Source organism: Vombatus ursinus, unplaced genomic scaffold (genome assembly GCF_900497805.2).
Source record: "Vombatus ursinus unplaced genomic scaffold, bare-nosed wombat genome assembly UNPS02014945.1, whole genome shotgun sequence".
NCBI classification, from domain to species: Eukaryota; Metazoa; Chordata; class Mammalia; order Diprotodontia; family Vombatidae; genus Vombatus; species Vombatus ursinus.
In genome coordinates, this window is record NW_020954723.1 from 22,392,594 (window position 1) to 22,407,265 (window position 14,672).

At 43.4% G+C, this 14,672-nt stretch overlaps 1 protein-coding gene and 1 non-coding gene across 2 annotated transcripts in view; both read right to left on the reverse strand.

Annotated features, from left to right (window-relative positions):
* Positions 1 to 256: 256 nt before the first annotated feature.
* The window catches only part of IFT43 (intraflagellar transport 43), a 121,925-nt gene continuing 107,509 nt past the window's right edge, over positions 257 to 14,672 (reverse strand). Inside the window, exons 6-9 of the mRNA XM_027844907.1 lie at positions 2,740 to 2,812; positions 2,382 to 2,457; positions 1,669 to 1,731; positions 257 to 587 (exon numbers count right to left, since the gene is read on the reverse strand). Coding sequence (XP_027700708.1) covers positions 468 to 587; positions 1,669 to 1,731; positions 2,382 to 2,457; positions 2,740 to 2,812 — 332 coding nt within the window. The 3' untranslated portion in view covers positions 257 to 467. The remainder of the gene's footprint in view (positions 588 to 1,668; positions 1,732 to 2,381; positions 2,458 to 2,739; positions 2,813 to 14,672) is intronic.
* On the reverse strand, positions 8,430 to 8,533 carry LOC114030212. Its single transcript, XR_003567566.1, has one exon. It is a non-coding gene; the product is annotated as a U6 spliceosomal RNA (small nuclear RNA).

A 14,672-nucleotide genomic window follows, 5' to 3' on the forward strand; every position in this document is an offset into this window, starting at 1 on the left:
CTGGAGAATTCTTTAAAACACAGGGCCCTGCACACAGTAGGTGATTAATTCATGTTTGTGGAATTAAACTGTCCAATTTGATCTGTCATTCTACCTTCTTAAAATCCAAACTATGCTTCCTCACTTTCTCCCCTTTGTGGCCAATTCCTATCAGACCACGCTCTAACACCTCTGTCCCTCAACCCTGAGGTGGCTCATCAGATGCCTGGGCATTCTTGCCAAGAAGATGTTAGAGAAAAATAAGAGAGATGGTCACTGGACAGTGAAACAATTTATTGCATTTGAAATCATCCAATGTTTCCTGCAGACAATGCACTAAATGTTCGTATTACAAAATATTCTATATAAAAATCCAGGCTCCTACCAGCATTCAACTTTCTTTAGTTTCAGGCTTAGAGCATTCTGTCCAATACAAAACAGTGATTATTACGGACAGGGGTAAAACAGGCTACGGTCCGACTGAGGGTTCAGGGGTGTTTAGGCTGCCTGATAGGGTCTTCTTTCTCTGACTGTCCAACGTCCCACTCGGTGAGAAGCTCCGAAGACACTTCAGTGTAGAGGTGATCCCAGTTCCAGCTGACGTCGTCCTGCCAAGAGGGCACCGCCGTGTAAGACAAGAGCCTCTCCACCTTTCATCACAGCCCGCCTCTCACGCCCACGAACCAGCACTGAGCCTGCACGAGGTCAAGCTGGCATAATGGCCAGAGCTCTGACCAGTCGTCAGAGCACGGAGCGGGGGTGAGGGGGGCACTTTGACAAACCAGTGCCATTTTCAGTCCCTCACGTCAGGTAAGTGGCTTTATACAGTTCAGGCTTATTAACATACATAAAATTTAGAGCTAATAATGATGAGTTAGATCCTAAGGGAACCCACCCCCCCCACCGCCCCTCACGAAGCTCTGTCAAAGTCCCTCAACTGTCACTGACAGCACACGCTCCCTACTATTTATGTCCTGGGCCCTGAATAAGCTTGCCTCCATTTAGCACTAAGGAGAAAATATACAATATTACTACACTTCCTGGTATGAGGTATTTTAGCAAAATAAAATAAGAGCCCTTCAGGGCTATAAACTAAGGAATATCTATTGGAAGAGTTGCTAAATATTACAAGGTTAAAAAAAATTGGGCCAATGTTTTCTATCTGAATTCCAAGAAATTCCAAATGACTCTCATCCTCCACCCCACCCCAACCCCTCCCTTTTATCAAACCCCAGTTCTCCCCAGGAAGGCTCTTGTTTACTATAACAGAGACCTAAGCAAGACACGTGACTTGAAGTTCACCCTTTAAGCCCATCCTTAAAGCTCAGCCCAAGTTGTGCAGGTTCAGAGGTTAGAGGGTATTTTAAAGAGGTAGGCATAGGACTCTTGAAACTGACCAAACACATGAAAAAAAAAAGGAAAAAAAAGAAACTGACCAAACACTTATTAAGTGTTATTAATACTTGCAGTAAACATTAATACTTGTTGGATGGACTGATTTTCAGTTTGTTAGATGGTTTGGAGTTAAATTGGTAATAACTTCCCTGGATTTCTATAAATGAGTATATTGGGCACTTAGGAATTTCACTAGGTGTCTCAAGGATCGCTGAGATAAATGCCTCTAAAGGTCCTAAGCTGCTCAGGAAAAAGGCCTCCTATCAGTTCCTGGTGCTAACATTATGTCTATACCTCTCGAACTTCATGCTCTGGAGCAAGAACTTTGGTGAGGAGTTTCAGATCAATCTCTCCATCCTGTGAATAGAAAAAAAAAAAAAGGCTCACTCCAACTGCCTTATTAGAACTTTTCTGCAAGATGGCAAGAGTCAGGCTTGATACCTGAAAACTTGATGCTGTAACACAGGGCATTCCCCAATCCAGTGCTACAAAAATCTCCCAACTAAAGAGTAGAGCTCTGGGCTGCCTATGTGGCCTGTGACATGGAGGAAGCACCATGCCACTGCAGGCTGTAGACGCTGTTAGGGGAAGGCTGATACAGTATCCTAGATTAGAGCTAGGAAGGATTAAAATCATGAGCACGGAATGGGAGGGCACTGTTTCTGCAAGACTGAATGGAAAGGGTAGAGCTGTATTTGCTGAGGGTCCATAGGACAAGGAATAGTATGCTGATATTTGGAAAAACATGACAACCATGGGACTTAGATTCATAGGACAAAGTGAGACCTTTCATTGATCCGAGAGGACAGAAATGGTGTCATGGATACTAGAGAATTGCTATGTCTGTGCTATACAGCTATTCAAGGAGCAGAGAAATTTATACAAGGTGTGTTTTGTTTGTTTTGTCAAATAAGATAATATATGGGAAGGGCCCACATAGATGTCAGCTGTGATTATTGGTACTATTGTTAGTGACAGTATTTATTTACAGAAGCCACTCTACTCACTAGCGTCTGGAAGGCAGCATACTTCATCAGGTCATTGTCTAAGTCACGATAAGTCATCACCCGGTTTACTTGGATGCTGCAGAACAATGAGGGGAAGAATACCAGGACCAGGTCATGGAGGGCCACTGCTCTACCGGCCAATGGCACCCTCATAACACTGGGGACAAGGTGAGCATATTCAGGCATGACAAAATGAAAATCTGAGGGATGAACCCCATCTCTGGCAATATCTGAAACCAACATTCTCTCAAGGAGCCAATGTCTCCGTTTGTGAATCGTAGATATTTGGGGGAAAAAAACCATAATTCATCTTGTTCCTTTATATTACTAGCTCGGTTTCCAACCTCACTTCTCTCACCTGGGAGGGGCAGCCACTTGGAGAACAAAATCTTCTTCCTGCACCTCTTCTAGATCTGGTATCACCGGAATATCTGCAGTATGAGACAAATGGAGGAATGTGAGAGATGCGAAAAGGATTCCTGGCACTGATTTCCCTTTCGTGCTCGTAAGGACTCTAGCTGGGATGAGAGACCCATGGGAGACATCACGCCATGCCTCACATTAGTCATAACAAGCAACCCAGGATTGATGAAACTATCAAACATGTCAGCATTTTATCGTGGCTTGCTTGGTCCTTAATGTGACACCTGACACAAAGACATTAACACCAATATTCTCCCATTGATACTATCTAGTTGTGGACTCTGGAATACCACAATCTGCAGAGAATCAGAACTGTGACAGACCCAAAGGTTAATGGAGAGATACGATGTGTTGCCAATAACAATTTAAACTCAGGAAGAACCATGGAAGATATCATCCAAGAAATGAGTGATCATAAACGGAGGCAGGTTGATTATGTGGTGAGAGGGGGTTAGTTGAATTGCCTGAGTGCTGTTCTGGTGTCCACGCACAGGTGAAGACATCTAGGATTGGGTACATTCTCTACAGAAGAACTACATAAGGGGAGGCAGAGAGGCACAGTGGACAGAGCACTAGACTTGGAGTCAGGAAGCCCTGAATTCAACTCTGGCCTCAGCCACTTCCCAGGTGTATGACTCTGAGCAAGTCACTTACCTCCTCTCAGCCTCAGTTTTCTCATCTGAAAAATGGGGATAATAGCACTACCCTCCCAGGGCTGTGATAAGGCTCAAAAGAGGCTACAGATGAGCCTTTACATACAGAAAAGCATTCTGCAAACCTTAAAGTGTTATAGAAATGCCACTGATTGTTATTCTATGAAGAAGAAGTGCTTGGGAGAAGAAGGCATGGAAGAGTGCAATCTGCAGAGGGAGAAGAATCCACATTGAAGCAATCACAGATTCATCAGAATATTGGTTACAGCCCAGCTCATCATCCGGCCAGGGCACGCTAACGCTCCAAGAAGTGCTGCTTCTTCCTCAGATGGATGATGCCAAGTGCTCAAGAGCAGCTTTCTCCCTTCACATGAGAGAGATAGACACAGACACAGACAGAGAGACAGAGACAGAGGGACAAAGAGAGACACAGAGACAGAGAAAGAGATAGAGACACAGATACAGAGACACACACAGAGAGACAGAGAGAATAGAAAGGGAGGGGAAGAAAAGGGCGGGGAGAAACAGAGAGAGAGACAGAGACAGAGGGACAAAGAGAGACACAGAGAAAGAAACAGTGACACAGACACAGAGACACAGAGACAGAGATACACACAAAGAAACAGAGAGTATAGAAGGGGAGGGAAGAAAGGAGGGGAGAGAGAGAGGGAGAAACAGAGACAGAGAGAGAGAGGGAGAAACAGAGACGGAGAGGAAAGAGGAAAGAATAAAAAGGATGGAAAAGGAAGTGGACAAGATATAAAATAAAAATAAAGGACTGATAGAGGATATGAAAAAGTTGACAAATATACAACAGCTACTAAACAATTGAGCTATGGATATAATGACCTGTATCGAGGGGAAGCAAATTTATTTTTCAATGGTTATGCAGTGTCCTCTATCTGACTAAGAATGAGGAATCGCTTTTAAAATTCCGTTGCTTGTGCAATCAAAGACTAAAGTGCTTTAAAAAACAAACTGATTTGCTGTGTGTGAAGATGAGCATCCAGAGCTTGGTGCGGATTCTGCCTGGGCGGCTCTCCAGGAGTCGGAGCAGGCTCTCGGGGCAGCACTGGCCCGGGCCTCACAGTGCTGTAATGAAGAAGCTGGCTGCTCTGCGCTCCGTGGGTAATGTGTCATTTTTGGAAGGAGCCAGTGAGCTGCTGTCTACTTCTCCCTGACTGTACTGCTGCAGCCTGAGATGAATATTCAGGAGATGGAAAGTCAGCTCTACCCGCTGAGTCTGGGGCTCAGGACAGGGTTTTCCGAAACTCCATTCTCCGTCTACAACTCTTCAATTTTAGGGTCCATCCTGTCAACTCTGTCCAGCTTCTCAGAGCTCTGAGGAACAGAACTTCCACACAATGTCTACTTTGCCCCTTGGCAGGCTCCCATCTTTGTGTCTGTCCTCCTCCTCCAAATGTGCAGAAAGAGAGCAATGCTGGCCCATCTGTGACAGATCAGAGGTCGGCTTGGGTCTTGGCAAAGGGGCCATTCAGAGCTACACTGGTGGGCTGGCCACACAGTGGGATTTCTGTCTAATTGGCTGCCTGGTGCCCAGCAGAACCCAGCAAACTGCCTGAGCGGGACAGAGCCTGCAATGACAGCAAGGCCAAGACAAGCTGGAGTGTTCTGGTACGGTGACAGCTTGAGCAATCTCAGCAGAGCTGGGCCATCCAACTCCCCAGCTCCCGGTGGAACAGGTGGCTATGAAGCCATTTTCAGACTCAGGAAAACTTCAAAAGAACCTAAAAAATATGCAATTTCTGGTTCACAAATCACAAAGGGCATGTGTATGAAGGAAGAGGTACTTGGAACTCCCCGACTGCCCACACACACACACACACACTCTCTCACATGTCCATCTCTGTAATGGCCATACAGAAGGGCCCAGCAAAGGAAGCTACATATACGGAATGTCTGACTGTTACACACTCTCCTATGCTGAATGATCTGACCCTACACCTCTGGAAACTGACCTGGAAGTCTAGGTTGCCAATGATATTTGAAACCCCGAGGGTACTATTTAGCATTTTAAAATTCAAGAAAAAAAAAAAGACAATTCTGACAGGGGTTATATAAGATTCTTCGTTGTTGTTGAGTCATTTTTCAGTCACGTCCGACTCTTAATGACCCCATTCGGGGTTTTCTTGGCAGAGATACTGGAGTGGTTTGCCATTGCCTTCTCTAGCTCATTTTACAGGCAAGGAAACTGAGGCAAACAGGGTTAAATGACTTGCCCAGGGTCACACAGCTAGTAAGTGTCTTATTCCCTACTGAAGTCCTTCTCAAAGGCTTCCCTTGCCTCAGTGCTGGGGAAGCCCTGGCTTCCTTGAAAGCTTTGCTAACTAATGCAAGCCCTGGCAAGGTCTCACTGTGGCAGAAAGTCTTTGTGTCCAGGCCCAATGGCCAACTGCATGTCTGTGGTGAGAGAACCAGCCTAGTTAAGCTTAAGAAGAGAGAGTGTTGGCCCTGGAGTCAGGACCACATGAGTTCAAATCCAATATTAGACATTTACTGTGTGACCCTAGGCAAGTCACTGTCTGCCTCAGTTTCCTCATCTGTAAAAAGGATATAATAACAGAATAGCACCTACCTCCCAGGGTTATTTTAAGGACCACATAAGATAACATATGTAAAATGCTCTTCAAATTTTCAAGTTCTAAATAAATGTCAGCTATTGTTATTAGAAAGGCTCATTGTTAGGCTGACCACAAGGTGATACATTTTTTCAGCCATGGCAACTGTCTTGAGTCAGCAGAGGGATTGTAACATGTTGGAATGTGGAACAACCCAACTTCGGCAATTAAATTTAAAAGCATGCTTCCCTTTTCTGCCGTTACTAATCAAATGTTAAACCTCTTGATTAAACAGTATCTTCATCTTGGTCAGTGGATGGGCAAAGACAGCAACTTTTATTTATTCAGCAAATTGACTCCTCTATCAGCTGGACAGTTCTCTCTTAGAAACATATACTTGCCACTCATACAGCCTAATGAAGAGGCAGCATGTTGTGCTGAATGGAGAGTAGGCTTTGGAATCAAGAAGGCCTGGGTTCAAGTCCTGACTCTGAAAGTGGGGAGAGGGAAGAGAAGTAGTATTTATTTATTAAGTACTTACTATGGGCCAGGTACTCTGCTAAAGGCTTTACAGCATTATCTCATTTGAGCCTAACAACAAACCTATGAGATAGGAGTTATTATTATGCCCATTTTACAGATGAGGAAGCTGTCAGACAGCGGTCAAGCAGTTTGCCCAGGGTCACACTGCTAGTGCCTTGAGGCCAGATCTGAACTGAGGTCTTCCTGATCTGGGACACAATGCTCTATGTACCATGCCACCCAGCTGCTAACAACAACGATGATGACAGACATTTATACAGTGCTTACTCTGGATGTGATCAGTGCTTTACACATTTTATCTCATTTGGTCCTCACAATAACCCTGGGAGGCAGGTACTATGATTGTCCCCATTTTACAGATAAGGAAACTGAGGCAAACAGAGGTTAAAGTGACTTGTCCAGGGTGACACAGCTAGTAAGTATCTAAGTCCAGATTTGAACTCAAGTCTTCCTGATTCCAGGTCAGTGCTGTATTCGCTGTACCACCTAGCTGTCTACGACACACATTGTCCTGCGTAACCCTGGGCAAATCACTTAATCTTTCAGTGTCCCAGGCAACGATGAACATAAACTGAAGAGAAGATCTGTGTTGGCAGAGACAGTTCCCTCACCTGGGACTTCCCTGTGCCATTTGAATTGCTGGCTCCATCCCTATCCCTAATGAAACATCTCTCAGTACCAAGAGTGCCCTTCCCAACCTTCCATCAAAAATCCCCATTCCCTGTTATTTAGGGGGTCCCTAAAGACCCCTACCAATTATATTTTGGGTGACCAGGCCAATTGAGAGAGAACGACAAAGTGCACAGACCACAGGGATTCCTGTGGGCCTTTTTGGGGGTGGGGGGGCGGGGGGTGTTTTAGCGGCTGAGGAGCTCAGCTTCCCTTCCTATGTCTTATTAAACTTGGACCCACAGAGCAGAAGGCGCCCAGGTGATCTCAATAGCCACAGAGGGATGTACCTTAAATATAAAGACAATTAACAAAGAAAGCCCCTTGGTTGCAATTAGACAAGATGATTCCCAATTCTTTGAACTAAATTGCCATTTTCCTTTAGTGACGGTGGCTTTTCTTTCTCATCTTCTTTGTTCTTTGTGGCTCCCAGGCTCCATCCCCCCCCACTCCTGTGGTCACAGATTGTGGTGCCATAAGCACAGAATTCAGATTAATGACTTGATAATGATGGATTTACATAGACAGCATCCTTCACGTGGGAAGATTCCCAAATAGTCTATGGAGTAGAGGCACTGTCAGGAAAGCAGCCTGTACCCACACGGAGCCACCTCTGGAGGAGGGCAAGAAGCTGCATTTCCTTTCATCCCCTTGTTTTCCAGTCACTTCACAGTACAACACGTTAGGGCTGAAGAGGAAGAGGAATCCACTCTGCGAGTGAACTGCTTTGGGGGAGGATGGTATGAACATCACCCTCAGAACTGAAAACTGCTCAGAATTCTGACCTTTGTACTTTGTGCCATCTCTTACGGCACGGTCCAAATTGGCATTCTCCTTGTCCAAATCCTCTTCTGTTGTCTCCCCTAACTAGTTCTTCTTAAATACTGATATTCATTCTTCAATCTTCTCAACTGACTCATTGCCTGGACTGCTAACATGGACTCTCTTTCCCACATTTCCCTGGTGTATCTGCAGGATACACAGCCAGCAGGGGGTAGTAAACCCATTCTAAGAAGGTAAATGCATAAAACCACCCACTCACCAAAGTTTAATGAGCACCTACTATGTGCAAAGTTCTATTAGGGCTCTACAAATACATAAGACATAGTCCCTGACCTTGAGAAACTTATAGTCTACTTGAGAGGATGTGATATGTGCATATAAAAAGCTAACGCTATTACAAAAACATGGATTGCTTCAAGCATTTGCATGCTGTTTTCATGCAGAGGTCATTTTAATATTCTCTGCATCATTCCAATTTCAGTGTATATGTACCTGTCCCCAAACGTTTCTTAAGTAGGATTTTTTATAACAGAGAAACGAAAGCTCTCTACAGATACTTTCTGGGGCTCTACTTCTATGAGAATTACCCTGTCTTTAATTGATAGTGCTAGATAACGTGTTTCTCGAGACCGAGTTCAAGAGGCTAGCTTTATCCTTTCCATTCCACGTCTAGGAAAATAAGATGCCACGAGGACACAGCAAAGACTTAGCACTGGCGTTTCAATTTAGACCCCTTGACTCCTTTCCTTGAGGGTCCCCTTCTCTGGACACAGATCCTACGCTGAGTAACATATTGCCCCATGCAGAATGACATTCTGGTCGCCGAGAAGAAAGCTCTCCAGTGGCCCCCTAGGTATCCCGTGTTTCAGACCAACGCATGAACCAAGAATGCTTTATGTCATCCCTGCCGCCCCCCTGTCCCTATCCCTGCACCATTTGCACACAGGGTCCTCCCAGGCACCCTCTCTGTAAGTGGGATGCTTTGCAATAGCTGACAGGAATAGAACTAAACTTGTGATCCCACTAACATAGGGAACTCCCGCTGCCCCATGCTAGTCAGAATCTTCTCCGCAGATTAAGAGGGTTGTCTACAGCAGAGGGCCATACTTCCTAGCTGCAGGTAACGAGGAAACATGGAACAAAATAAATAAAAATGTTACAGAACATAGAAAACATTTTAGTTGCCCTGTTTCTCTCTGGGTTGGACACTCCTGGCCCAGAAAGCAGTGCTTCTTAAACTCTGGGTCATGACCCCATATGGGGTCGCAAAAAATTTGGCAACAATAAAAGGTTTCTGAGCAGGCAAGGACCAAAAATCCATTCAAAATCAAACACTTAATGAATGTGAACTTCAGTGCAGCCTCAGTTCTGAACACAAAGCATGCGCACTTTGCACTGGTTCTGAACACAAAGCATGTGCACTTGGCACTGTGCAAGCCCTCAGGCCACACAACTGCCAAGGATTTGAACCCAGAGCCAGCTCTCTATCCACTACACCATGTTGTTTCTCAAGATCTAAAAGGAAGTTAAAATATTAACCTTACTGAATAAGTAGCAGTTAAGATGACTGGTTGGCTGATTACTTATTGGGAATGTTATGCTAATGATAACTAGCATTTATACAGCACTTTAAGGTTTTCAAAAAGCTTTACAAACAGGGGAAGGATGGGAAGAGAATAAGCATTTACATAGCATCTACTCAGTGTAAGGTACTGTCCTCACAACCCTGTGCTTTTATCATCCCCATTTTACAGTTGAGCAAACTGAGGCAAGGAGAGGTTAAGTAATTTGCCCAGGGTCACAAAGCTGATAGGTACCTGAGGCCAGGTTTGAACTGGTGGGGTTTGAACTGACTCCAGGTCCAATACTGTACCTACTGAGTCACCTAGTTGCTTTCTAAAAATATCATTTGATTTGATCTTTACAACAACCTTGTTGGGTAAGTGCTATTATTAGCCCCATTTTACAGATGAAGAAACTGAGACAGACAAACACTTGCCCAGAGTCAGACATTTAGTAAGTGTCTAAGGCTACATTTGAATTTAGGTCTCCTGATACCACAGGTCCAGTGCTCTATTCACTGTGTGGCCTTGAAGGAGTTCCTGCTCAGGTTGGACTAGATGACCATTAAGGTCCCTTCCAGGTCTAAATCTATCATCCTAGCACCTCTAAGGGCCAATTCTGACTCTGGGACTCTTTAATCCTCTCACACCGAAGCCCGTGTTCAAGTTCAATTGTGGCTTACTCACCTTTCTCTGCTCCTTCCCTTGTATCTCTGATCCGCCTTGCACAGTTTTGAAATAATTTGCATAGAATTATGTACTTCAAAGGTACAATGTGCAAGGCTAAATAATTGCTAAGAGCCAAATTTAAAGAACTGCATCTTCAAGTGGAAAAGTTTATCAAGAAAGGTAGCCCATGAATGTTAAGAAGCATTACCTTGCTTTCTTTCTGACACAGTGTGACACAGGTCTGCATGTCATGCCAATTAAATGCCCAAGAGAAGATGATGGTGGGTCTTAGATAAGTAGTAGTAATAACATGCTAGATAACCATTGTAAGTAATTAAATCAGGTTTTCAAAGATCTGAAAAACTGTCATTCACATTAATCTACATATTTATTATTATATTATGGTATATTTATATTACATTATTATTACATTAAAGTACTACTCTGCAAAGTTCCAGGAGAGTTATTCCAGCTGAAGAAATTTGATTATTAGTTGTTTTTTAAAAGACTTTAACTTAGCTTGTATAAACTTTCCCTTCCAAAATAGCTTGCAATGAATGCTATGTGATACATTTTGTGATGCCCAGAATTAAGGACTCACTTGCCCTTTGGTACTAGTGAAACAGAAAGAGATAACCTCAAGCCATCAGAAAGTTTTCAAGGAATACACAATGAGAATGCTAATATGCTCTCCACTGTGGACAGCAAAACCTAAGCCATTCTGTAAGAAGAAAAGAGAACAAAGGCTACATTTCAGTCTGGCCTCTAAGCCATAACCCAGGTAAATGTCTTTCAGGAGGATCTGCCTTACTATGCTATGTCCCCCCAGGTTTGTCTGTTTTGTTGACTTATATTGGTTAGCAATTTCTGAATGAGATTTCCTTGTAGAGTCTGTGGATACCATTCTTTGTTTGGCCAAAGAGGGCTATTTGAGGGCTTTTCGTCTTCTATTATCCCTAATACTCCCTTCATCTTGATACCTTACCAAAGGGTAAGAGTAGATTATAGAGCCATGCCTGATCACCTAAGGATCTACTTTGGCCCTCAATGAGTTTTAGCTAAGGTGTAACCTCACTGAAAGTATAAGCACGGAGGACAACCTCTCTGGTGGGATGACCGCTTTTACTTTCTTTACGTTCTGACCACCAGGAAAAATCTTCCCATAGACATATGTTCTATTTGATCATATCTAATTCTTTTCTGAAGGAGAAAGCAAACTTATATCTACACCATTCAAGCATCTTTCTACCAGTTTTTCCATGGACAATAAGTCAAAGGCTTATTACTAAATGCCAGAAATTTTTAATAACAAAAAAGTGTAGGATTTGGAGATACTGCTTAAGGCCACCCCAAAAAGGGTTGGTACAGTTAGACACCCAACTGTCCCCCAAGTCAATAGTTATCAGTGGGATGAAATTAGAAGAGCCCCCAAAAGTCAATAAACAAAAGGAAATAACTTCTATTATTGGAGAAGGAGAAGATAACTTCAAACCAACGATCATTATAATTTTTCTCTGCTGCTGCAAAACTTTGTTTTACTGAATGCTGTTACCTTCTGCATCACGTATGGGGAATTTTAAACAGCCAAATGGAAGAAGGTCTGATTGAAGATGAAGTTAAGTGAAAGAAATTGGTCTCATTTAGCACATGACAGGATTCATCTGTGTTCCCAAGTCCACTGAGGTAGCATCATGGGTGTTTCATATTCATGAGCTGCTGCGACACTGTGTCCCCTCATTTACAAAGAGCCGTGTTCAGCAAATTCCGTCCCTGTGGACACTCCGTGCATTTCATGGTCTTGTCAGAGAGACATCAAACACTCCAGTAACCAAATACCAGAAAATGGCTTTAATTAGTGGATCTCAAACGTATAAATAATTTTTTTTCTAAGTGGAAAAATGGAGAATAAAAAAAAAAAGAAAGAAAGAAAAGTGGAAAACGACAGGCAACAGGCTTCAAAAACCTGAAGGAACAAGGGAAAGAGGCAGACCCTGTGGAACACACAAACAAGCTCGAGGTCTCTTGGAAGCCTGACATAGTCCCCTGTGCAATCGCTGAATCAAAGAACAAGGGGGGCAAAAACAGCTCTCCCCGGGCACCTGGCAGGTCCATTTTATGAAGGCGCATCCCTGGTGATTTCAATTGATTATAGTTGATTCCAGCCTGCCTGTCACTTGCAAAGGGAGAAAGGAGCTGGAAGCCCCCACTGGGGCAGGGCAGGCACAACAATAGGACCGTAGGAAGTTGAGAAGAGAAAGTATAATGTGGGTCAGAAAATTCAGTGAGAAGGCTGCTGGGGAGGTGTGGCTCAGTCCCCCTTGGGACAGTGACCATGGAAGATAAGAGAAATTCTAGGAGATACCACCACAATGAGGGTGCTAACCACCAGTGGAGGGTACAACTGTAGGTTTCTCATCAGTGTTCCATATACTGAAATGCCAAACAGTGTTTTTGCTAATACTGTTGGGGGAGAGAAAAGATCACAGATGGGCAGAGGAAGAAGACTAAAATAGGTGGCTGGTTCAAGCATGCACTCCAAGTCGTGCCTGAAAATAGATTGGAGAAGGAGCTTCTGAGTTGGCTTGGGTTTCTGAGTTAAGCAAGGCTCTGCCTCATTCGATTTGGGATTAGTGAGATCATGTGAGCACAGAGTGGGAATTTCCAGAGAAGGTAATATAGCACTAAATATCAAACTCCTGTTGTTGGAGGGTAGGGGTTGATCACAATAATTACATACGCACCACACCCCTACCACCACCCATTCATTCCTAGTCACACACCCAGTCACTAAAAATTCTATCAGAATCAATGCTAAAGATAGTCAAACAGGAATGATCTTCCCAAACTACTCAAAGGTTAGGGTGATGGAAGATCCGGTAAGGTTTTGCTGTACTAGGAAGCCCAGATGACAGGAGTTTTAACTGTCAGCCTAGGACCCAGGGTCAAAGAACTGACCAATGCCATTCCAAGGAGTGACCTTCGTGGCATCAGAATGCTGACACTTAATGTTGTTGAGGAAATTCACACCAACAATGGTTGATGAAAATGAAAACCGACTAACAGCTATAGAAAATAGTTCTATAAGAATATAAACTCTCTCAGAATTGCATTACTAGTTCAACTTCCCCTTTTTTAATTATATTTTTTCCTTTGAAGATACGCTAAGGACAAGTAGGGGTAAAGAACTGAAGAAGAGACGAGGAATGGTGTGTGTGGTTGTAGAAGGGGAGAATGTTGGCCAGAAGAAACAGAAATGGGAGAATGCTCTACAATAAGGCCAGAGAGAAGTGATATGGTATTAATGTAACAGAGAAAGAGCCTTCTCAGAACCTCCTGTGGAAGTATGTTAGAGACCAAGCATATCTGATTCTATTTCATCCTCTTCATGTTACACTGAAAAAAAGAAAAACAAGACAAACTACATTTCTTTTATGCCAAATCCTTAGGTTTTGTATTTTTTTCCTTATATATATTTATTAAAAAAAATTTGCCTTTGATCGGGGCAACCCATGACATCCCCACATACAGAATGCTTCTGAGAAGTTCCCTCTGCACAAGGCCACTGCTGGTGACAGCCAGCCAGTTTTGATCACAGCCATCCCGAATCGGATTTTCATAAGATAGATGAGGAGTCTTACTGCTGCTCTCTCTCATATCAGATGAGAAACAGAGGGGGAGGGGAAGAACGGGTCCTGGGGGAACAGCGCAACAATCAAGGGCTCGGTGGTTCTTTCTCTGTCCCTCCACTGCTGCAATTTTCAAAGCAGTCTGCCTCAGGCAGTTTTAAATGATGGTGTCTCAATTCTGTAATCATCTTTCAAGAGCTTTTTCTTAAAGGGTCTTTTAGGTAAACCTAGTCTGTCAACTACACTTATGGACTCAGCAATCACATTCCCAATATGAGTCCCTCTGCTTATGTATATATAGATACGTATATGTGTGCATATATGCATATACACACACATATAGTGCATATATGTGCATTTGTAGAAAGCAAGTGAAAGTCAAAGATGGAAGAAACCTATCTGGCCATGTGTAGTTCATCCCTTACACGGTATAAAAAATTGTGGGTAATACTGCTTATTCCCTAGTGTTTTGCCAAGTACGGGTTTTAATTTCTGAAGTGAAGGGACACTTCTTACAAACTAATCTCCATGTATGTTGCGTCTCATTGAAAAGACTTCTCTAAGCAAGGGCAACTGTAAGTTATGTCCTAAACCATAGACTGAGGTGATTTAACAGACAGAGCTAACTCTAGATGCATAAATGTGTCTGTCTCTTCCCATCTCTTCTAACTGATATCTGGCTTCCAGGTAGATAGAACAATACACTTGCAAAATTCAAACTAAAAGACAATGGAGTATTATCTATTAATGACGATAATATTCACCACCAATTCCGGGTCATGGC